Raw genomic sequence first — 25,344 nt, 5'->3', positions numbered from 1 at the left:
ATTGAGGGAAAACATCTGTTCAGAGATACATTAATTGCAGAGTGTTTTGTACCTTGTTGTACAGTTGCCACAGGCGCTGCTGCTGCTCGGCGCGCTGGCAGCGCGTGTTTATGGCCAGCCTCAGTGCATGCGTTTTCCACACTGGGTTTTAAGAAGCTCAGTAGAAACTTTCAGGACAGCAGATCGGCAGCGCAGGGGAGACGTTCTGGTCATTAGGCGGTGAATAGGTTCGAGCAGAGGAATTACCACCCCAGTAGCCAGCTTGAAATATTCCCGTGGAGGGTGAATATCACCAGAGGGCTGCCCAGGCGCCGCCGTTTTGTGCTGCTGTGGATATCAGGGGGTGGCTGTCCCAGATGGCTGCCCTGGAGCAGGTCAGCTGGAAAGGAGAGGAGTGGGGGAACGGCTGTGATGTTCCAAGCAGTCCATATGCAGGGCATCACTCATTCCCATTCTCCTCCGCCTGTCAAGGAGGTACAGGGGCTTTACTAGGAGCTAAAATGCCGCCTGTGCAGCTTGAAATAAAACCAATGAAAGTAAATTTGTCAGGGAAAAGGAGAAAGAACAGTTTAACTAATTGGGGTTTAAAAGCTGTTGTAAAACTAAGTGAAACACAGACACAGTTTTGCTAATGATACCATCTCCTAAATCTGTGTCTGTGAGCAGAGTCTTTGTCATTGCATCTTGTACCTCTTGTTTCAGGCTCTGTTTCGTTGCTAGTCAAGAAGGAGATTGTTTGGGGGCAAAACATTTTTACTCAACAATCCCATCCAGTAAGAAGTCAGAAAATCAGCATGTGAAGTCAGAATGAGCGTGTGCTGGCAGCATCTCAGTATTTTTTGTGTTCTTTGCAATAGTGTCTGTGTGAGGCAGCAAATTGGTACAATTCTTTTTTTTTTTTTTTTTTTTTTTTTTTTGAGGATGTAGAAACGGAGGCTCTAGGCATCTTACCTGTAAAAGATAAAATCAGAAGTTTGCTGAATGGCTAAAGTCATTTAGCTGGTGGGTAGTGACAGAAGATTTCTCCATTTGGAGACACTATCTGTGGAGAAGTGGATTTATCTCAAGCTTATTTCAGTCCTAAGAGAGCTAACATGAAAGTGGATGGAAATTCTTTGTTTTGTGTGATGTGGGAAGTGGATTGAGATGACCTACTGAATTTTGCAGGAGCTGCTGAACTTCCCTCTAGTAGGGAGGAGTTTTGGTTCTTACTGAGTTAGTGCAGGCTCTGAGAAATGCACATGCAGAAGCCAACTGGGGTTTTCTTTGAGCCATCCCCCTGCCATCCCCTGGTGAGAGAGGCGAGAGCAGAAGGGAATGCTGGAAAGACAGGCAGATTGTTTGATACTAGTTTGGAATAACTGTCTCCATACTGGAGAATCATGTCAATACATGGGGGATCCCGAAGTGAGAAAGAAGTCCTGAATTCTGGGGGTTTGTGAGCCCTGCCCTCAAGGTTGGCATCTGTGTGTTACTGTGTTATCTGTGTTAAACAACGTGCATCTCACTTGCACATCCCCTCGTGCTTGCTCCCTGATGGCAGTGCTGCAAAACAGAGTGGTTCTAGGCTTGCCTCCCTAGTGCGTCCAGCAAGTAGATGTCTAAAAACAGTATTAATGAAATGTGGATATGGGCAAAATTCTAAAGAGGATATTATTGTCTAGCGGAGTGGGGTGTTAAGCATCACAAGTCATTAAATGGAGCAAGTTTTCCCAAGGACTGCTAACGACTCAAGCAACATTGATGCTGGCACGGAAGATGGTTCCAGTTCCTTACTCAGAGTGTTTCTTTGGGAGGTGAAAGTTTGACTGTATCACCTGAAAGTTTGTGTGTAAATTTGCTGCACACTTCAAAATATGCTGCACTCCTTAAAAACAAAACAATTCAAAGAAAAAAAAAACACAACCAAGAACACCCACCGCCAGGCTGCCTTTTTCTCAGCTATGACTTTAGGAGTAGCATCTCTGGAAGATATGTTCTAGAAATATGGAATTGTGTTAAATATATATATATATATATATATATATATATATATATATATATATACACATTCTTTCTCGAGCTGCCTTTTTTTTTCCTCCTTGCAGTTTAGTGCAAGTAAAGTAAGTGCAGGTAGGTGGATTGTTTTAAAAATAACCAGGCAGGCATTGTGTCAAAAGCTTTATGTTTTGTAGCACTGGTCAGTGTAGTCTCCCCTTCACCTGTGCAGGTTTGTTCTGTGCGAGGCGCCGCCCTGATCAGCCTTGGCTCTTGCTATAGGCAGGGGCCTTTGCGGTATGGGAATGGCCGGGTTTGTTTGGGAAAAGGGCGTGCCTTTCGGCTGGAAGCAAAACTGCTGGGAATTTACACAAAGGAAGGCAACCTTTGTAACTGCGCAATCCCGGGATCTGCAAAATACTTGCAAAATACCACTAAGTGCGGTGCTCACACAGGGCGTGGAGGAACTGCACGTGTTTGTCCTGCGCGGTGCTGAGGCTCAGCGGATTGCGGGAACTTGGAGCGTTTCAGTGAGCATCCGCTGCTGTTCGCCCGCACGCGCTCCCGAGGCTGGAGGTGCCGCAGCTTGGAGGGCAGGCAGACCCCGCTGCTGCTGGCCCTCGTCTCGGTCCCGAGGAAAAATCCTTGTCCTTGTTACCCCGAGGGCGCCTCCTGCGTTTGCTTGGGAGGGGAGCGCTTCCCGAGCCCCAACAGCGTGTGCAGGGCAGGGCCTGCTGAGCACAGTGACTTGGTGCTTAGCTTTTTCTCGTCAACTTCTGCAAAATCGTGGCTCATTTGTAAGAAGGGTGGTTGTGTACCTCTGTACAATTTCTTTTTAAAAAGAAGATCTACTGTACATCTCAAACTCGTACCGTTTCATCTCTGCATAAGTTCCACTTGATGAATAACAGGTTCTTTATTAGACAGAAGTAACTTGATTTTGTTTTCCATGCAGCTAGTCTGAATTGACGCTAATAAGAATGGATTAGGAGTGTTACAGACTGAAATTCAATATGTAAGATTGCAGGGCAGATTTAGCTGCCGTTATTGTCTGGAACTGGGAGGGGGAGAAGTGTATCTGGAAGGGAAAGCACCACAGAGAAAAGACACGTTGCAGCCAATTAACATGCGGCTCTTGGGTCATTAATAAAGTGGGAGTGAGAGCAAGAAGAAAAAAAAAGAGAGAAAAAGAGAAGAAAAGAAGGGGGAGGATGGGAGTGGTGGGAAAGGAGGGCATCCTGATTTGCACGAAAATGCGGCTCATTTGCAAGCCCGAGGAGACCGGGTTGTGCCTCGCTGCTCCGCGGCGCTTCCCAGGCCGCGCGCTGGGGAACAGCGAGTTGGGGCTCCCGCGGCGGGCGCTGCAGGAGCCCCCGGGCCGGGGCTGCCCCCGGGGCCGCGGCACGAGCGGAGTCACCTGCGCGCGGAGCCGCCGCGGCGGGAGCGGCCCCAGCTGCTCCGCAGGGCGCGGCGGGCGCAGCGCTGAATGAGAGCTGAGTAAGAAGTGCGCAATTAGCAAGGAAAGAAGCCAAAGAAAGGCCGTCCTGGGCAAGCGGGAATAACGATTAACTCGCCTTTTTTTTTTTTTTTTTTTTTTAAATCCTTATTTGCATGTGGGAACCGGCAGGTTTCAGCCCACCAAACTACATCTGTGGGAGGAGTTCAGGTTAAAGGATTGTAAATGGTTTCGTGCATGAGAACAGTCTGGACGGCTTTTAAGTTGTGATTTAAGGACAAGAGAAAAAAAAAAGGCGAGAATGCGGGAAAGAGGAATTTAGTGTGCAGAGTCTGAGCAGGAAGAGTGGAATCCAGTCGCCTTTATCAACTCCTGCTTTTTTATGGCATTTAAACTCCAGGACCACAGTTAAACGCCTTGGAAATGGTGGTTTTTATCAACACAAAGCTTAAGTCGCTCCTCAAACTTTTCAAGAGAAAGAGTAAGTAGTTTTGTGCGCTCGCTGTCTTTTGGGGGAAGGAATCAAGTCCCGCAGGAAAACGCAGTTCAGGCAGGCTTTTATGTGTGCTGCTTTCTGGAAGCCTGCTCTTAGGTAGGATTGACGCTTTATTTTTAATTGAGTTTTAGTTGGGTTTGTAATGTGGAGAGGCAGCACTGTGAAATGTTTTGAGATGTCTGCTCTGGGATAGTGCGTTAGTGGCTTGGCTTCTGGGTGATTCGGTGGTTTTCTCCTTCTCTCTCTGTCTTTTATTATTAGTTTTCTTTGTTTTTTGAAGCCCTCTGTTTGTGGCTGTAGAGAAGCAAAACTTCCGTGCAGAAGCAGCAGCTTTAGCGCAAGGTGGGGTGCGCCTGCCGTGTCTGTAAGGCTCGTTGGGAGCTTCTCGGGGACAGTTCTGGGACCCCTTCATCTTCCTAAAAACGTTTCCGAGATCGTCATGATTCAACTTTTAATTCATCAAGACGGCTGTTCATTTAATTCGTTAATTGCGCGAGAGGTGGCGGGTTGTAAATAGGCTTGCTTCTTTGGGTAGATTGTTGTTGACTACTGCTGTGAGGAATGGCGAATTTTTAGGATGTGGTGGGGCAGGATTGAGACTGGACAGTGAGGCAGAGGCCAGTGCTTCCCTGCTCTCCTCATTGCCCAGTCTGCCCATGTGCCCCCAGGGCAACAAATGCAAAGGGTCTGTCTGGGGCAAGGTGTCCAGTGGCACTTTCTGTGCAAGTGGGTGTGATTAACGCTATAACCAGGTTGGTGGTGACTTACTGTTTCGCTGTAATTTAGCTTTGACCTCTACTTAAAGACACGAAAAAGAGTCTTGTAGTGGCTGGTACAGGTCTTGCTCTGCAGTGGCACAGCCAGCACTGAGGACGGGGGACAAGTGGGGAGGAGATGCAGGAGCAAGTGGAACAGACCAACCAAGGCGCTTTGAAAACACAGGAACCTTAATAAGTAAATAAATAAATAAGCAAGGAGCAAGGACTTTCTCTTCCAAAAAAGTTCATAAAACTTTTGAGCACGTGCTGTAGCTAAATTTTGAAGCTAGAGGCCTAGCATAATTTCTGTAATGAGCACTGGCTATTTCCACGTGAAGCAATCCCTGCAGATACACCATAATATGGAAAGAGTCGTTTTGAGGCTGAGGAGAGGCAGGGCAAGGTACAGAGCCCGTGGCGAGGCTGGGCCGGTGCTCCGGGGCAGCGCAGCTGTGGTTTCCCCTACTCCGGAGAGCAAGGATACGTGGCGCACTGGCTGAAGGACAAACAGGGCCTGGGGGATCATAAAATTTGACCCCCAAGTGCCCTTTGCCTGTTATTACAGAGCTGAATGCCCTTACCCGCATTGAGCCGTAAAAGTTTTATTGATGGCAAACTTTGAGCAAAAGGTAATGGCTGTCTCCCAGGAAATGTGAATGATAAACAAATCTAGGAATTACGTGCATCGGTGCCTTCATCACCATGCTGTCTGTAGGAACCTTGAACTTGAGCCGCTTCAGTGTTTTATTTTCTGTGTATGTATTGGCTGAGAAAAGATGTTGGTGCAGTCCTCCTTCAGTATTCTTGTGTGCTGCCTGGCGAATTGCTGTTGTCTGAGTTGGCCTTGCACTCAGCAGGAAGAGAAGTGACTAATTTATTGGGTTTGGTTGAAGCTTTTTTATGGCAGCCATGAGATCAGAAAAGATTATTTTGTGGTACAGATGAACTGGTAGCAGTGTCTTACGGTGACTGTAATATTCTCGGGTTGCCCTTGAGAAGGAGGAAGTCATCCTGAGCACGCAGCACCTGGCATGATCAAGGGAGTGGAAAACTGGTTTCATCAGAGAAATCTGGGAGCTAGATGGGAGGAAATACAGTGGGGAGTTCACTGTAAATATCTCAGCAATATAAACAAGAGGAGAGGGAAAAGTTTCCTGTGTAACACAGAAGATGAAATTTAGGCTGGAGATGAGAGGAAGTGAAGTTCTAGAGACGTTTTTGTTAAGGGAAAGGAGGTGAACAGCCTTATTGCTTTTAAGATGGAACTTGACAGACATGCTTATGGGTGAGGTTGCATCACAGTTACCTGCAATAGCATTTAATTTTCTAATTATTGTCTCTCTGCAGCTGTTTCCAACCTAGATGAAGAGAGTAGATGGACAGTCCACTACAGTGCTCCATGGCACCAGCAGGAAAATGTGTTTCTGCCTTCCTCAAGACCACCTTGTGTGGAGGACCTGCACCGACAAGCCAAGTTGAACCTCAAGTCAGTACTGAGAGGTGAGATGCTGCTACTGACAATAGTGTTCTAAAGGCACAGTGGTTTTCGCCATGGTCTTTGGCAGATGTATCCAAATTCCTAAGCTTCGGAAGAAACTTCCTATTCTCCTGTTAACTAACACGCATTAGAAACACCAAATGAGGTTTACCAGTAGAGGTGGTTGGGCAAGATTTTTTTTTTTTTGATATCAGGAAATAAAGAAATCTGGCATGTTGTAAAGCAGAAGGATGTAAAACTCAGTGTCTTTGAGGTATTTCCATTTAGTCTTCAGTGTGTTTAAAAATGGCACCTTCAAATTCACTAAGTACTAAATCATTCTATTTGTTTTATGGAGAAACCTAATCAGAGAAGTTCCATTCGGTCATTTCCTTTGATTTTGTGTATGCTGCTGTTTCTAGGAATGTGTGAGAAAGATAGGGTATTAAAAGCAGAGAAGGGAAAATGGGATCAGGGAACCCACAAGGACTTATCAATAGCTTTTTTTTTTTTTTTTTCCTAGAATTGCAGAGTATTTTTAAGGACCACTTTCTACCTTTAGCTACCTGCAGATCTTCCAGCAGGTGTACTGAGAGGTCTAAATGCAGGCTGCATCTAACGTTATAGCTAAGAATTGGGAAATCCTGAAAATTTGAATTGATCCATCCATTAGGATGGAACTGAAAAAGTGAAATCTCTGTTAATATATTTCTTTGAACTGCTTATACCTTCTGCTGACTTCTAACTTTGCCAGGGGTGTATCCATGCAGTCTGGTATGGGATGTGTTGTATTTTACTACTACAGCCATAAGGGCACAGGAGTGGAGAGGATTTTGGAACGCATTCAATCTGTGTGCCAAAAGTTAGGTTTGAAATCACAGCATAATTCCCATGTTTTAGAAATGATTTTTTTTTCCTTTTTCTTTTAATTGATTATTGATGAAGAGGCTTGCCCTGCAAAAAGACCACTTGTTTCAAGCCCTTTTCGTTTTAGTAGGAATTACAGGTACTGTTAAGTACTTGGTAAGTACTTGGTACTTAACAGAGTAAAGAGAACATGGTAATTTTGTTTACTTAACATTATATTTCTGATTTTTAAGCATGCAGGAAACTTTCATATGTCTGAACAGTGAAGTGTTTGACCGGTGTATTTTATTTCTTTTGCCATTTCTGCAGTTAATTGATTTTTTTACTATCTCTTACTAGGTGCCTTTTGCTGTAATTTAATAGGGGAGTCTTGGCAGCCACTGCTATTAGCTCACCCATGGCTCAGCAGATAGCTGGTGTGTCCTCTATACCAAGGGGAATAGGGAATAATGCATTTCTGCAGGACTTTAGCCTTAATGCTTACTCTCCCCTCCCCGGGGCAGGGGGGGGTACTCTTAACAGCTCTTTACAAAAGGAGAGGCATTTGCCTGCTTTAAATTAAAAAGAAAAGTCTTTGTAGTGACTTTTTAAAAAACCTTAACTACTTTTTGTTCTGCTTTTCTGTTCTCTAGTTGGGACCATTATCAGACAAAATGCACTGAAATGCTGCCTTAATTTTCTTGTGTCTTATTGGAATTACATCTTCTGCAGTTTCATCTGTCGTTCAATAGATTATATCTGCTGTGTGAAAGCAAGTATGGGATGTTGCTTTCCAGTGTATATATTCGAAGTTGTTTATGACTGCTGGGATCTCTCTGCAGCTGCTCTTCTTTATGAAAGAAAAAATAGTGAATACTCATAAAACTTGGCAATTTGACACTTGTGTAAAACAAATGAACTGGTGTGTGTATTTGCTACAGGGCTCCTCGGTAGTGAACTGAGTCTCAGTATGAGGCTTTCTGCTCTGGGCCTGGTGGTGGTTGAGAGGCAGGGAGGAAGCCGTGAGGCCTCCCCAGGCCCGGCCTGTTGCCATGGCGAACGAAAGTGGGGCCATGTTCTTGGGCCTAGTGCAGCTCGAAACCGCCGCTTGCTGCAGCCTTGAGCTGTCCTCGGTAGCTACAGCATGAAATTGGCACCACTTTCAGTAATTTCGTTATCCCTTCTGGGGGGCTGTGACGGTAACATGCATTGACTAAAGTTTTCTCAGTTTTATTCTGTGTCTGCTTTCGCAAGCACTCGGAAGCCAGGAGGACACCAGCACTTCTGGTTGCGTTGGAGGATGAGGTTAACAATTCTTTATCCATAGTCGAGTTTTATTTAGCATAAAAATGCTGCAAAAATTATGACTTAATTTTGACTACTACTTACTACCTTTTTGCCTGCTGCATTTGAAAAGAGAGATTTTTTTTCAAAGCGCTCTAGTGGATAGAAATAAGTAGCTGAGCACAATGAAGACTTTAGAAGACTTAAGAAACTGCAGTTAGGCTAGTGTAGGAACTTCAATTCTACATTTCTTGGTTTTGTGATGCAGCTTGCATTTTGAACATCTCTTTAATGTTTCAAATGCATTCATCGGAAAAAGTGCTGTAGAAAAGCTCCATATGGTCTGACCTGCTGTGCAGGTGGTAGGAATGACCACTGTCCAACAACTAAGTGCACCACGCTCCCTGTGCCAGAAGCAGCAGGGAGGATGCCCGTGTTCTCCCTTAGTGCTTGCAGAGCATAAAGGAATAAAGCAAAACAAAAGGAAAAAAATATTTCTTCTGGAGATGAGTGCACTTAAATTTCAGTGAAGAAACATTTAGGTTTGATAATAGGGGGAGCTTCCTAACAGTAAGGCTATGGAAGCACTGAGATTGATTGTTGGAACTACTAAATTATTGGAGATTTGAAGAATGTGTTGGAAAAACACTGTTAAGAAATCATTTCCACATATTTGATCCTACCTTTAGAGGACGGGGTGAAGAAAGACAGCCTTGTTAGGTCCCCTTCAGCCAGATAATGTAATTCTGAAAGCTAAATTATTAGTAGCTGTAGTTCAGACCATTAAAATACATCCGTTTGATTCCACCCCCTCACTCCCCGCCACTAAGTCTTGTGCTTGTTTGGGTTGTGATATCTGACAATACTGTTGCTGATGTATAGCTGTGTGATCACAAATTATTATTTTGTTACTGTATTCTTTACAGCCCCAGTGAATGAGAAAAAGAAGATTGTAACTTAAGGTACAAGGTACTTTAAGCTATCTGTTAACATACTGAATTTATTTATATAGTATTTCAAATAATTAAAGCAAGGTATTTGTAAGTATTGAGGTATTCTCTGGCACTCATCCATCTAGTATTAACCAGACAAAATCATGACTAGCTTTTAAAGTAATACAAGGTCAAACCTATTTATTTCCAATTCTAACAGCTCAGCGAATTATTGACAATATTAAATGATGAAATTGATAGGAATCTAAGCATTTTCTAGAATAAGCTTTTGTTCCCAAGGGGGAAAAAAGTTTGCTAAGGAAAAGATATAGGAACAAAAGACATCAGCAGGTATGGTGTCTAAATTCTGAGGAGTATTCAAGTGCTCTCCCTGCTGATATCCTTATACTCTACTTTTCAGGAAGAAAAGTGATGTGTTTTTCCTTATCTCTTGTTCAAGTTTGTGACTTTGCTAAGTATTGATTACGTATTGAAATGTCCTCTGCTCATTGTGCTCAGAACAGCAAGCAGCAGATAGTAGTAGATGTTATATAGGGGACTGACCTATGAACTGAACTTTCATCTTCTTGATATCAAGGGATAATCCTGCACTTTACAAAGTTTCTTTCATATGTGAATGGTGAGATCTTACTTTAAAATTTGTTCAGAACTGAGATAAAGCTATGCTTATCTATGTGTGCTTAGATGCCATCTGAAGTGTTAAAAAACATGCTTTTTAGTAATCTGAATTGTAAAATGAAGCATGTTGAAGTTGGAAAATTTGTGATGCACTGTATTTATTCTCAAGAACTGAGATATCTTTATGTAACTTTATTAAAATCTAAAATTGCTAACTAAAATTTGTATTTGAAAATGTTTAGCCCAGACTGCATTATTTCTTAAAACTTTATTTTTTAAGGGGAGCTCTCAACGTCTTAATCTGCTGGCTAGAGCAGATGAACAGAAGCTGAAGTAGATGAGTCGCACTTTATAATAATGATATCATTGCACTGTTACAAATGTTTGCAAAATGCTGCAGTTCTTTATTTGTGGTGGTTTATACCATTATTTTAAAGGCTTTGCTTCCACTGGCTAAAAAAGGTCCTCCCATTCCTCTCACGGGCAGCAAGGCTCTTGGAACGACCAGCGGAGCAGATGGGGCAACTCGCTGGGTATCAAACATTTGCTGTCCAAGACACGTGTTAGGCTGCCCTCAGGAGCCAAGCTGCTCTCGTGTCCCTTTTCGAAAGAGTCCATGTTAAGTGACATCTTCTTCATGTTTCCATAGTCACCTTATGGTTTCCAGCATCCAAACATGCAGATGGAAAGAAATTAATGTTGAAACTGAAATGTGACTATGAAAAAGCTGGGTAGGAGGAAGAGCAGAAGCTCCGCACAGGGTTGAGGTCCTGAAAACAACCCTATCCTATTGCACCCTGTGTTCTGTTCCAAGTCTCAGTGATGTGTTTGATTCGTTTATTCTCATGTTGCCAGTACTGAGTGACTTCACCTGCTCTGAGCTCACTGCAGGCACAGGAGGTTAATGCTGTTCTGAGCTGCGCTCATTATTATCAAAGGCAGCTCACTCTCTGTGCAAACAGGGAAAATGGCACCTACTGCAGTGGTTCCCAGAGCTTTATTAGGGACCCAGAGATTGAGCAGGTGTTTCTTGCAAACTAGAGGGCAGCACCGTAAATTAGGCACTATCCCTTCCACAGTGCCTAGATGCACTTGGCTGGTTGATTGGCAGCATGGTGGTGTTTAAAGGCTCAGTGTCAGAAAAAATGTCTAATGCATGGTGGTCTTCAGCCAGGAGTATGGTACAAGAGCAACAGTAGGATAGCTGTTGTCCACACCTGCAACATAACCATTATGCTTTTTTTTTTTTTTTTTTTTTGCTAAGTAAATTGAGAATAATTCTCATTTTGCTAGCTGTAGTCTGAAAGTATGAAGCAATAAAGCATTAAGTGAAGGCGCAGAGGAGGCACAAGGACTGACATGGTGTTGATTTGATTAACTGCTTAGTGTATCATATGTGCCTGGCTATGTTCTGGGCCGGTTTTCAGTGTCAGCAGTCAGTCCATAGGAAAACTTAAAGTAACTCGAAATGCAGTGGGCCTCGGAGAGTCCTAGCTTTCATCACAATTCTCTTCCCCTTTTTTTTCCCTTTTTCTTTCAAATGATACTTGATTCTAGTATAGTTTGAGTGAGGGGAGGCAGAGAAAGGTGTATATATAGTCTGATGTCAAAGGAACAATTCTCCTTCTGTTCTGGCACATAACAGTATTAGCACACTTTTGATTAAACAAAAAAGGGGGAGTATGGGGGTAGGAGGACCAGTGCCACTGTTGCATATTGTCACTTGCTCATGAGCTGGGAGGAAGCAGGGTTGAGGCAAGGGTCTGTCCCAGGAAAGTTGCACCAGGTTTTGCAACTGGATTTGTGGCTGTTACAGACAAGACTTCCAAGGACCACACACCCATGTTAATGTTCAAGAGCAAACGTTGCCAAAACTTAAATAGTCTCAGGCTTTCAGGTGATGGCCAGTACTCGAAGGGTCTTGTGGAAGCTCGCTCTGCTCGGGTCAAGCTAAAATCAATGATGACATTTTGTCACACATAACTATTTATTACCTAGGCTGGCTGTGGCTTCCAGGGGACTCTAAGGGGAATTGCACCCCTGTAAATAGTGCAAACAATTTAATATGGTGACTTCAGCACTCCCCCCCACCCCAAACTGTAGCTGCAGAGGCTTTCTGCACAACTGACTGTGGTGCCTTTTTTTCCTTCCCCCCAGTGTAGTTTTGTTGGTTCAAACTTTGAACATAGTATAGGGCTCCTTGTTCCAGTGTCTGTGATGATTCATTCACTATCAGAGGAGCTGAGCTGGGCTGACTGTAGCTTCTGTTTAGCTTTGGACATTTTCAAGGAATGTATTTAAGCAGCAGTGATTAAGTAACCGATTTGTTTTCCAGAAGACATCTGGTTAGCATTGTCAAATAAAAACAGATTTAAGTAGTTACTCATAAAGCCTCTATTATGTCTTGCTGGAAGACCCTCCAGACAGGTATGTGTTTAGCCTTGTTTTCTCAGGGCATCTGCCTTATCACTGTTCAGATGAGCAATATTAGGGTCAGCCCTAGCAGTTGATAATCCTGCTGAGAAGATTACAGATTTAAAATAATCTTGTGCTTCATTAAAGAGGTGCAAAGTAGGGGGGAACCACTTCATATTAACAATAGGTCTGTTTCAGGTTTAGAGAGATGTCAAGATGTGCTCCCCACTATCTGGAAAATGTAATGAAATAAAAGATCATTAAAGGCTTTCCAGACCATATGTTCTGGAAAGGCCTTGTAGCTACAAAGTCAATAGATAGAGGTCAACTTGCTTCTCAACATTTAGTTTCTGTAGTCCGTGGCTCTATCCATGTACCCCAACCTTTTCGGTTTGTGGTTTTGTCAATGTTCCATGTTGCACCTGCTCTTCCTAAGAAGGAATTAAAAAAAATATTCAAATGCAACTAAACAGCATTTGGCTGAGAATGTAAACCTCCCATCTCTGAATGCTGCTCTCATGCTGGAAAACTGCGCTCCTGTGGAACATTTAAATTCCATATTCTTAGGTTTACTTGCATAACAGTGCTGGCTGCGAAAAGGCGTAGTGTGATATAGTGTGGACTGCTTCCATATTCTTCATATACATATGATAAAGTTAAAATATTGCCCGTGACAGGGTTAAAAGAAGTTTTTATTTGTGTGCTTAGTCTGTGTGTGTTTGTTTGGGAGGGATTGGATTTGCCTGAAGAGCTGTTCAAATCTCTCTTTGGAGGAGAGCAATTTGCGTAAGTATTACATGTGATAGAGTTGTTTCAGTGCTAGGTAGGCAATGTCCACCCTAAGGAATATCAGACTGACAGTTGTTTTCCTTTTCTCTTTATCACCACCTTACATGGTATTCTTATACATGTTTGTTTACAGTATTTTACATAATGTTAATGTCAAAAAAGCTGTGTTCTAGGAGTAATTAAAAAGAAATACATAGGGGTTTTCTATGTCAGATGCACTTAGCTGTATAAGAAATAGCAAATATCTATAAATATGCTAGAGAAAAAGTGGGGCTAATTTGTTTTTAAATGCCAACATTAAACATTCAAGAGAAAGCAAGTAGAAAATAGAAACTGTTAAACTTGCGACATCTTGTCAGCAGTAAGTGTAGTGGTATAACACTTCTGTGGAAATTTAAATTAACTCAAGACAAATGGTGATAATTATTTTGAGCACTCCCCAGTGACAGCTTGTTAACAAATCCAATTAGCAATGGCTGCTTCATTTGGGGGCCATTAGAAAGGTTTTCCAAACGGGTAGATTGTACAGATTACCTGGGGGATCCATGATAGGGAATAAATTTATCTGTGTGAAAAGCTGCAAGAATGAAATAAAGAAGCAATCAAAAGTATATGCATCGGCTCATTTAACACTGTAAAAGGTGTTTTCATGTTGCAGCAGGATGTGGCTGATTTGGTGCCCTTGAAAATAAATTAGCTGTATGCTTGTTTTACTTCAGTGATGCGGTTTTACGATCACTTTAAGGTGGTATAAGCTGGTCCTGCTGCTTGTATAAGTCAGCAATGGGGTTTCATACAGCTCCTCGCCCTGCCCTGTCCTGGTGCTGCTACACACACACGTGTGGCGAACTCTGAAGCACATGGTCTAGGTCCAGCTTGTTTTAACTACTGAGTAAAAAATGTTTAGAAGAGGAAAAAGGCAGCTGTCTGTATATTCTTGTTCTGGTCATTCAGCTACAAGCACCCTTAACAACAAATTTCATGTTATTATTTTTGTAAGCTTAGTTCCTTTGCTGGCTTTTTCTGGAGTCCTGCTATGATTTTGGTGGACCCTTCTTGAGGTCCTCAGTACAGTAAAAGTTGGTGTTCCTGCTGGGGTTGGTGAAAAGCCTGACACTTTCTATAGGACTTGCTTGTGAAAGGACTGTGGTGGGCATCAGCATTGACGGTCTGCAGAGTTGTCATACCTTTCTATATGTGTTGGATGTGAAAATAAAGATAGAGGTATAGCGATATAAAATCACGCTTTAGGAGGAGAGAGGGAAATAGGAGGGAAGGTCAGTGGTTCCGCTGACAAGCATTAGCCATGATATCTAGAGTCAGTCTTTCAGCCAGGCTGTTCCTGTAGTACATCTGTTGAAATTCCTGACCCATAAAAACGGGAGTCTGAACAAAGCGGCGCAGCGGATATTTTATAGTAGAAGTTCATGAACTTGCTTTGCAGTCAGCACTGGTTACAGTTCAGTGGTTACACAAGTGCACCACTGCTGTGGCTTTGCAACATATTTCAAGGCTTTGATATAGAAACCCTCCCTGTGATAGTCAAGTTCTGGAAATGATATGGGTATTTGTGCATTTAAGGGAAATGGGATTTGATCCAAGCTGAGTAAATTCCTGAGAGGAATATAGAATGGTAGAGGCAAGCTGCCTGCCTCATACTTAGATCCAGTGACAAAATTAGATACTATATTGGAATTAAGTTGGACTTTTTTTTTTAAGTCATATTTAGCATATTTGACATTTTTTTTAAAAAAAGATTGCATTTGTACAGCTCTCCATTTGTTCAGCATGTTCCACACACAAAAAAACAACCGTGCGTCTTTATCCTCAGTTTACAAATGAGGGAATGTAAGAGTCCCAGAGGCAGAGCCAATGACCAAGCAAAGGAGAACTTTAAGGTGTCAGTTTTACAGTATGATCCCAGTGCTGACCTCAGCAAGCTCTTTATCTTAAGGTTACCTCCCTGAAAGTTCCCCCTTTAACTGCACTTCTGCATCGTGTCTGGTCTGGAATCACCCTCTTGTTGCCAGGCTCTCGCTAGAGGTGAGAAACAGGCTGAGGGGCAACCACGTCCCTCCATGGATCCTGCTGGTACCTCTGCTTAGAGAGTGCCTGCGTGCTCACTCCTGTCATCAGGCCTGTGCAAAATGCAGTTGTGGCTAATTTATTTTAAGGTGGCAGCCGTTTTGCCTGATGTTTAGAGAACAGTAGTAGAAAGTTGGAAATTTGGCTGGTGTTCTTCTCTTAAAAAAAAAAAAAAAAAACTCATAAATGCATACCAACTGGGAAAATACTTTCCTAACTTTCAGCAACTACTAGGTAAAAGAAAACCATATAATGGGGAGAGGAGATGTCAAAATCCCTATTAAGTCCTTGTTCTCCTGAAAAGAATGCTCAGATGTGCTGGATCTGGAATATTGGTTGTTACTCATCTGAAGAGGACAATTTAAGAGTCATACAATCCTTAAGGTTGGACGGGACCTCCAGGGATCATCTAGTCCAACCCCCTGCACACACAGGGTCACCCAGAGCACGTGGCACAGGACTGCATCCAGGCGGCCCTTGGAGATCTCCAGAGACGGAGGCTCCACAGCCTCTCTGGGCAGCCTGTTCCCGTGCTCCGTCACCCTCACTGCTATCCACCTCTTAGCTGGTCCCCTTCTAAGGTGCCTTCCTGCACCCCCTTGTTGCAGAGTGAAGGTACCCACTTGGATTCCAAATTTAGCAGCCATGTACTTGAAATTTAGATAGTGTAAGGTCTGTCTGCTGAAATAGTCTTTTCCTGACTCTAATCCTGTGTGTTTTGCTTGGAATTAGTGAGACTGCAGCAATTCTCACCCTGGAGTCCAGGTCTCTCGTCCTCCAGTCCGGTCTATAACAAACCCACAAAGTCCTACATGTCTCAGCTCAGCAGGAAAAATAAGCTCAAAATATGCATGAACTCAATGAAAATTGAATGAGATTATTCATCAACTTTGAGGTAAAAGTTTCTTCTAAAACAAATAAGTGATAATACTATTGTGATCATTAAAATACATTGTGACACATAAAGTCCCAAAAGTGTAGGAGTAACAAAGCTGTCATGTAACCTGTTCACTTCTATGAGGGAAAACGAGTATATTGCACTACAGTCTGTCTGATAATTTTAGGTACAAGTAACACAGATTTTGAAAAGCTGTTATGTTTTTAGTTATGACTTACAGAAGAAAGGTTTTTGTGACTTTACTGAAAAAAGGGTTGACTACAATGTTTAAAATTAAAAAGAAAAACAATCAAAAAGATTTCTGACTTCAGGCAGTAGAGCACTTTTCCAGAGAGTGAACCGATAAATGTGTTTTAATATGCTAGTCAGCAGATTTATTTCTGTGGTTGACAGTTTAGCTGGCTCATGCAGTTAATAGCCCCTACTTAAAAAGCCAAAAAACCCACCCTACAAAATACAAGTTACAACATGAAAGGGTCTGCCAAGAAGTTGCCCTGAATTTAGCAGAGTTATTTTTTCAGGCATGCGGATCCAGCTGTCACCTTGTCCCCTGTCCGTTCTTCGCACCAGGGAGGTTTGAAGGCCATCACAGCATCCTCCGGTCTTTCCTTTTCTCCGTGTGTGTTACAGAGTTTCTGGGTCTGTAGCTTTGGGCAGCACACTTGCTCTTCACAGGGCTCACAGAAACTCCTGTGGTGAGCCTGACATTTTGGGTTGGGATTTTAGCAGTTGGCCAAGAGGTTTGGACGTTTCTGAGCCCTGGTACCTCTGCTTTCTGGTTTTCATTGCTTCACTAGGAAATGATTTAGTAAGTGATGGCTACAACATCAGGCCTGTAGTGTGGAGGACTGGCGGATAGTGAGGGAGTAGAAAGCTGTGGCCTGGGGCTGTACTTAGCAGCAAGATCCTTGGGATCAAGTCAAGGAAATTGGCACCTGGAGCCCTTCTCCCTGCCCACGGGTAAATAGAGGGGTCTGATGCCTCCAGGCAAAAGCACAGCCTTAATGAGGAAGCCCATGAAAAGTAATGCTTTGTCTTGCCCAGGAAATTTTCAATAAAAAGAAAAACTTAAAGACAACTTATGAGAATGACTTCAAATTCATCTCCAACTAGTTATAGTATGTGTGGCTGGCAGAGTAATACATTTTGCTTCACGTAAACTTTCAAGTTCCTGTGACTGGTTCTCGTGGCAGGCAATTCTGCAGGTATTTTGCAGTACAAGTATTGCCAAAGTAGCTTGAAGGCAAAGAAAAAAGACCAAACATATCCAGTTCTTTTCCTATAAAACAGTCCTTGAGAAAATGCATTGTGTGTGTCTGACTAGGCAGACAACGTATGCGCTAATCCTGTTTTTCTACAGTAATACCATGTCAAACGCATTAATGAGGTACCAGTGCTTGTTCACCCAAGTGATGTGTGACTTTTGCAGTGTAAGAATAGGGTTTCAAATGATTTGAGAAGCAGTAAATCACTGTGTGTGCACGATTTGCTGCTGTGTGTTACTGGCTCAGGGTCAAGTGGAGTTCAGTGTGAGGTGGGAGCTGCTTCCAGTACAGGAATGATGATGTCTCCTGTATTGAGAAGCCTTTAGGGTGTTTTCAGTTGTTGGGCTGGGACATGTTACAGAGGCTGTAAGGGTTTAAAACTGAGAGGTCTGGTTATTCATCTGGAGTCTGATCCTTGGACCTTGCCCTGCAGCAGGTGAAGGTATTGCCAATAAAACATAGTAATTTTTGCAAAGCTCTCTAAGCTGTGCAGGTGTTTGTGGCTTGCAGTCCCCGTGAGGAATTGTGCTTCATTCCATGGAGTCCTTGTGCTAGGTCGCTTCTGGCACATGCTGTGCTGATCTTGACCACAAACTCCCTGTCCTGCCTGCCCGATTTAGTAGGAAAGGAGAGTGGTCCTTAGCTTGGCTGCTGCTGCTGAGGAGCAAGCACCTCTCGGCAGGCTTTTGTCTCCTACCAAATTTAAGAGCATGCCGAGCAGGCATATTGGCAGTTGGTTATGTGACAGCACTCAGGTGTGATGGTACTGGACACCAACAGCTTTAAAACACCATCTATCTTTTCCACATCACATCCACCCTGCTCTTACGGCTGTGAGACTGGTGGGGGAGCCTCTGAGAAGCTTTTGCCCAGATGTCCCATGCGCTTCCTTCATCCTTGACAGAAACCACCTTGTGAACAACAAAACACAACCTCAGATAAAGTTCAGTTTGTAGGAGGGGTTAAACCTTCCCACATAAATGGGGATAAATTAAGCTATAACATGATATGACCACAGTAATTTTAAAGCGCTATTACAGTACAGAGGAGGTTTTGCAATTTTATGCATTGCTAGAGTAGAAGGAAACGGGTAAGAACTAATGTATGACTTTTCCCCTGGTGACACCAAGCCTGAGAGGCGGTGGAAGGTGGTGATGCCCAGCACAGCGCTCCAGGGAGCTGGTGAGACCTGGCTCCAGCCTCCCAGCCATGCCCCCCAGGGGAAGTTTCTGAGCTCCTCTCCTGTACTTGCTGGGCTGGTTGTGGAAACAGACTGAGTTCATGTGTGCTCAGGAATGTGACTGATGAGATCAGGTACGCTCAAGATAATGCAACACCCGGGGCGTAATTTGAGGTGAGTGTGCACGTGCTGCTGAGTGGATGCGTCTTTCCCTGGGCCGCGCTCTGCTGCAGCCCCCTGGCAGTGGCTGCTTTGTGGCTCCTCGTGGCCAGCAGCGGGTCTGTGCGCTCGTGTTCGTGAGTGCTGTGCGCTGGAGTCGGCACCATTCGAGCCAGGTTTGCAGGAGCGGTGCGGGCGTCTCCGTGCGCCGGAGCTCCCTGGCAGTCTTGGTCCGTCCCTGCCGTGCAGGGCAGCAGCATCGCGCCAGGTGCCGGCAGCGAGGAGCGAGTTAACGCGTGACAAACGGGTAAGCATGGCTGTGAACCCCGTGGCTTTGGGGCATAGTAAATGATGCGGATCTCAAAACCCACTAGTGGCCTCGGTCTTCAAACTGAGAGAGTAGAAAGGTTTGTGTTGTAGTGCCCTTTCTGACCTCGTATGGAAATGTGGGATAGGCCAGGACATCTGCCTGGCTCTGATGGAGAAGGCGAACCACCAAATCCTAAGATCTCGTGCTTGGTGTAGATGTACACACGCAGGGGAATCCGTATGGATGAAATTGTCACGCAGCGCTGCGCCTGTTGTAGGTACATTAACCTGCTTGCACAGAAGAAAGAGAAGAAAAAGCCTCTGTAAAACCTTCCCCTCAATATAAACACTCCATATTTTTTATTTTCAGGAATATTAAGGAGATCAAAATAAGCAGACTGAAATGATGCAATTGCAGAATACTTTTCTGCAGCAAGTGATCACAGAAGCACTTTGTGATGTAATTATGCACATCTGCTGTGCAGAAACTTAAGGTTTTATATAAGAATGTATTAAATAATTTTCCTTTTGGCTTTCCTTGTCTTTTGTCAGGTTCAGATTTCTGTATCTGGAAATGCAAAGCTAACAGTTTGACTGGGCAGATCAGTTTGGTTACCACATCTTGAACATTTAATTTTTCCTTATGCTCTGTCGTCTGTTATTCTTTAGCACAATCACACTGAATATTAATTAGGGGAAAGGAAGACGCATATGACAAATTTGGATGGGGGGTGGGGAAGGGGCTGCCGACTGGAGCTGTGGCCGTTCTGACTGGGCATGCAAGTTTGCTCTTGCTGTTTTTTTTGAGCTCCGAAAACTCTTCAGTTATGCACTGTACACACTCAATGGGGGATGTGAGATTTTGAGTTCCCTCTAATTTGCTTTTCTCTCTCCAAGATCCCATTAAGTGGTCTCTTCCTCAGGCAGGAAGACAAGACAAGTGGTCAGTGCCAAAGTTATTTAGCAGATGGCGCTTAAGTAGTGAGCAGCATCATCACTGCAAGCGTAAGGCACATACTGGATGTCTACCGGCCTGGCAAGCGAGACCCCCGTGTTCGCAGCACGCTTCTGTCTCCCCTTCTGCAAGATCCTGCCATCTGCCCAGACACTGAGCCAGGCCTCACTTAAAAAATAAATAAATCAAATTTCCTTCTCTGCATAGTCTTTCCAAAGCTCTTGTAATCTCCCAAGTTAAATAAGTGATGTGTGTATATGCAACATGTGAGCATATGTGTGTAGTATGTGTGAGAGAAGAAAATGTAGAGCTGTATACCAGAAATGCACCTTTGTGTTCTGTTGCTAGAGACATAAAATGCTAATGCATGGTAAATATATTAAATATGCTTTGTAGGTTCAATGCACACCGGTTATAATCTGTTTTGGCTCTTGTAATCTCCTGTTTCCCTCTCTCTTTCTGCAGAGTGTGACAAGCTGCGGAGGGATGGCTATCGGAGCTCTCAGTATTACTCTCAGGGCCCAACCTTCTCCTCTTCCTCCAGTGCAATCTGTGGAAGTTACCAGGACGATTATGAGGAAATTGAGCAAAAGGTAATGATGGGGAGGGCGAAGTGTTGGGAGGAGTAAATGCATAGTACTGTTTAATTGTCTGCTGTATTCTTAGTATTTAAATAGCATAGGATTTTTAAAAGATCGTTTTAAAGGTTCATAAGGTGATAGATATTTATCCTTAGGTTCATAAGGTGATAGATATTTATCCTTAGAATTGCAATGTTTTTAGATTATCCGACTTTTCATAGATTCCTAAAAATCCCAGTTTTACCCATGTATTTAAATAACACTACCGTTGCTATGATGAAGATGTAAAAAAGCATGGATGAGGTTGGTAACGTTGTGGAGAGAAGACACCCGTCCAGGGAGCTGTTATGAAACTGTTAAGTACATACAAGACACTACTGGGAAGAGCTATTACCTCGTCACCAGTATCACAGAATCACAGGATGGTTGAGGTTGGAAGGGACCTCTAGAGATTCAACATATTTTAGCAAAGCTGCAACAGCTGCGAGGCAGTAGTACCTGAGAGAGTAACAACACTTAATGAATGTTGAATAGTTCTAAGTAGCACAAAACTATCATCTAGTCCAACCCCCCTGCTCCAGCAGGGACACCTAGAGCACGTGGCACAGGGTGGCATCCAGGCGGGTTTTGAAGATCTCCAGAGAAGGAGACTCCACAGCCTCTCTGGGCAGCCTGTTCCAGGGCTCTGTCACCCTCACAGGAAAGTGTACTGAAACTTTGAACTGCTCTGTAATATATTTATGCAGCTTCAGTAGTAAAGGTTTTGTCCTAATGCATCACAGCCACTTGCATAAGTGACTGCAGAGTGAAAGATTGCCTGTCCATGCCGCATTTACTTGCCATGTTTGTTTGCCTCATGTTTATATGTCTGCAACTCAGGGGAGTTTCCCTCCTCTGTCCTTACTTTCTCCTTATGTGCCTGTGGACTCTGAAAGACTACTAGCTGTGTCTGGCCTTGATGACAGGGCTTGTGGTACTAGTGCTGAGGTGGACAGCAAGTTGCACTGGATCCCGTCCAAACATGAAATGTTAGAGCTCCTGACATTTTCGAGCAGATATTCTAGAATGCTTTGGCACAGAGCATAGCTTAGAGAGAGGAAGGGTGTCCTTGACTGTAACACCATTTCATTTTTTTGAATAACTGCTGAACTATGTGTGCTGCTGTAGCATCGGTCAAATAATTCTATTGCTGTACAAAGCATGTAAATTCTGTGAAGTGGGCTTGAAGAATACCATCACAAAGTGGTTTTGATTCTGTCCTCAATGTCTTTTAATCACACGCTGAAAGTTGTTGTGGTATGTGTGCTGACTCCCACCCAGGTTTTCACTGCATTGCATCTGTTTTGGCCAGCAGTGCTGCAGCACCCTGGCTAGCTGTATGCTGCAGCCTGCACTGTCAGTGAACAGGGAACGCTCAGCAGATTAATACCTCGGAATACGTTATGGTGATGATTGGCAAAATATTGCTGAAATCAGTGGAGTCATAATCTGCATTGGGGGAAAATATCAATTGTTTGTTGCTGTTAATATAATTTATACTTCTTGGATGTACGTACTTATTATCAACTTGTCCTAGGTAGTGCTATGCAGCTTGTGACCCAACTGATATGTGAGACTAGTGTAGCATTTAAAAAAGATAAATACAGTTTAAAAAATATCTATTTGAGTGAGAATATATTAGCATGGGTAAGGCAGACCTCTTATCTAAGAATGACAGTTCTGAATCTATAACATTTTATGGAATATAATCTGAACATAAGGTGTTACAAATGATTGCTGTGTGTTCTGAAAAAAAATACAAATAATTATGTCTCCTGGAACAGAGAATCATTTCGAATTAGAATAGTTTCATAGTTTCCTGTAGATATGTTTTTTTTTTTTCTCCTGCAAACATGGTTCAGGGCTGTGGAGAAAGATGGTTGCCAAAATTTCCAGTCTTCCATGTTACTGATTATCTTGGAACTTTAATCTTAGCTCTTATGTAGAGCTCAGAAAGATGTTAATTGATTATAAAACTACACCATGACTCCCCTTTATTGGTCAAATTCAATGTGTTGGAGTGTCCTTTGCTCAGTATTTTTTTTTAAGTGGCTTTGGTTTATGTAATGGCCTGCAACTTTATTTTATTCTGTTTTAAACAAACATACCATAAACAGCTCTGTGAACTTGAGTTATAACCCAAAGATAAAATGTTATGTGCTTCTAGTAAGTCTGGTGCCTTGAATCAGTCATTTTTCAGATGTCAGGAGACCAGTTCTTGAGTAACAACCACCTAATGAAACCTTTGTAGTTGTCTTTGTCAAAGCAAAAAGACAAACATATAAATTCTGAATGTGTAGTACTTAACCATTGAAATTTGAGGATACCAGAATAATAATCGATGTATGGCTATTTACTGTTTGCAGTCTTCTAAGTTGACATAATTGTCAATTTGCAGGAAAAAAAAATAATTTTTAGTGCATGGTGATTTTGAAAGGAAGCCATATTTTCCTACTCTTTTATTTCCCTAAAAACGTATTATATACAGTATATATATATGTATATATACTGTAGCCAGATACTCCACTTGTCTGTTTTCTCTGAAGACCTAATATGAAGCCATGGCTTAGGTCACACAAATAAAAGATCTAGGTCCAGAAACATACTCTTATTTTGTAGAGGTAAGTTATGTGCCACCAGGGGATACTACTCATACTACAAACGAATGGTTGAGCAGGATTCTTAGGGAAAAGTCTAAGGGGACCTGAACAATTGCGATTCGAAAGGAAAACTGCTGAGGATTAACAGGCCTGTTAGCCTGACTCAAAAACATGCGTAAAAACAAAATAGAGGGCAGAGACTTGAAGACTCTGAATGATACACAATGAAATATATGGAGATACGTTCTTACTTTTGTGTTGATTCTCACAAGTTGTATTACTGGAACACAGACCCAATTCCCCTTCAGTGTATTGCTGCTGATGCTAATTGAGTTTGTCAGAGATTAAATTATTTTTTTGATGCATTGGCTTTTTCACTGCAGTACTGCAGCCAGTGTTCCTCTTCTCATCTCTTACATACCACTGTTGGTGACAGTACTTGAAAAGTTTTCCTGTCCTTCGCTAGGGATCTGTTTTCCCAGTATTAAGATCTTGAAACATCACCTTGAAACTCAGGTTCCTCCCGTGTTCTGAAATGAGTGCATTATGTATTTTAAATGTTTTTTGTCTTATTTGTGTGTTCTCATTCTGTTTTCTTTCCTTTTTTGTCACTCATTCTCTTTGTTTCTTTTTCTCTTGCTCAACAGTCTAGTCTGTTAGACTGCATCTCTCAGTCTTGCCTTAGTGCCTGCTGTAACTTGGTTCCCTGGAGCATCAAGGTACCTTGCCCACGAACGGCATCATCCAGCTGCCAAACCTGCAGCTTGATGTTACGTGTAGCACTAGCACGTTTGCAGTCCTGTTGCGCTCGTAGTCCTCAGTCATAACCTGCTTCTGTTTTCTGTCAAAAAGAAAAAATTCAGCCACTCAGCAAAAAATTGTCATGTGTTTCATGTCCTTTTGTTTTTTCTCATTACGGCTTTTTATCTGCCATATGGCATCCTTTACATACTTGATAAACTAGATTTTTTTTTTTATTGTTATCCTTCTATTAACATTTGCCTCTTTTAAGCATCCTCACCAGTGGAAGAGTGTGTGTGTTTGATTTATTTTTCTTTTCTTTTTCTCTCTTTTTTTTTTAACTTTAATTTTTTTTAAGAAAAAAAATCCTAATTTGGACCAATATATCATTTTTAAAATTATGAGTAGCAGCTATACAGCTATGTATTTGGTTCCAGACATGCACTATATTATGTCCTTATTCTGTCTGTGAAAGTGTTTACATGCCAAAGAACTTGAGGCAATTTATCCCCTGGTCCTGTCACCTGGCTTATGAACTTTACCTTGTCGCAGTCTATCCAACTTTGGGTGATGAAATGTGTACTCTGCCTATTTGGCGGGGGGGGGAATAGTATGGTTTTGCCAGTGTACTCGGCAGGACTCTTGGTTGTCAGTTCAGTATCTGCAAGAGACCACTTAGTATCTTACTGGTTTCCAGAGACTTGAGAAGGTCGGGTTCAAGATTTTGCTTGTTGTGTTAAGGGGGCTAAAGTAGTTTGTTACTCGCATGTAGACTTGCAACTCTCCTAGAGGCTTCATGGTGGTGATGCCATCAGCTGGTCTCCCCTTTCATCTACGTCTCCCCTTTCATCTACGTCTCTTTGCAGTACGTCTCTTTGCAAAAAGGCTGGCCAACCTGGTTAGGAGGGCTTTAAACTAGGCAAGAAGGGGGAAGGGGAGTGGCACACTGACGCGGCAAGCGGTACCGCACAGCCCAGGTCAGATGGCGGCCAGCGGGAGTATGGTAGTGGGGAAGTGAGGATAGGAAATGATCACGGAGGGTCCTCTTTCACCCCTCCTGGGAAACCTGTGGCCTCTGTTGCTTCCCTGAAATGCCTGTATACCAATGCGCGAAGCATGGGGAATAAGCAGGATGAACTGGAGATCTGTGTGCGGTCCCAGCGTCATGATCTCATCGGAATCACAGAGACGTGGTGGGATAGCTCGCACGACTGGAGCGCTGCCATGGAAGGCTATGTGCTCTTTAGGAAGGACAGGCTGGGAAGGCGAGGTGGTGGAGTTGCTCTTTATGTGAGAGAGCAACTGGAATGCATGGAGCTCAACCTGGGAGTCGAGGATGAGCGAGTTGAGAGCTTGTGGGTAAGGATTAGAGGGCAGGCTAATGTGGGAGACACTGTGGTGGGTGTCTGCTACCGGCCACCTGACCAGGACGAGGAGGTTGATGAGGCCTTCTATAGGCAGCT

At 43.2% G+C, this 25,344-nt stretch overlaps 1 protein-coding gene across 3 annotated transcripts in view; it reads left to right on the top strand.

Moving 5' to 3' along the window:
* The window catches only part of NHSL1 (NHS like 1), a 174,994-nt gene that overhangs the window by 121,796 nt on the left and 27,854 nt on the right, over positions 1 to 25,344 (top strand). Inside the window, exons 2-4 of one of the 3 annotated variants that reach the window (XM_088529687.1) lie at positions 6,035 to 6,187; positions 20,386 to 20,513; positions 23,788 to 23,859. In XM_088529687.1, coding sequence (XP_088385813.1) covers positions 6,035 to 6,187; positions 20,386 to 20,513; positions 23,788 to 23,859 — 353 coding nt within the window. Of the gene's footprint in view, positions 1 to 3,807; positions 3,915 to 6,034; positions 6,188 to 20,385; positions 20,514 to 23,787; positions 23,860 to 25,344 lie in introns of those variants that run through there. The other 2 variants (XM_088529686.1, XM_088529684.1) reach the window with 2 other exon arrangements.

Source organism: Tinamus guttatus, unplaced genomic scaffold, assembly GCF_059628265.1.
Source record: "Tinamus guttatus ecotype Peru unplaced genomic scaffold, ASM5962826v1 Tinamus_guttatus_pri_ptg000336l, whole genome shotgun sequence".
NCBI lineage: Eukaryota > Metazoa > Chordata > Aves > Tinamiformes > Tinamidae > Tinamus > Tinamus guttatus.
The sequence above is the reverse complement of the archived record's forward strand: the minus strand, read 5'-3'. Positions and strand labels throughout refer to the sequence as shown.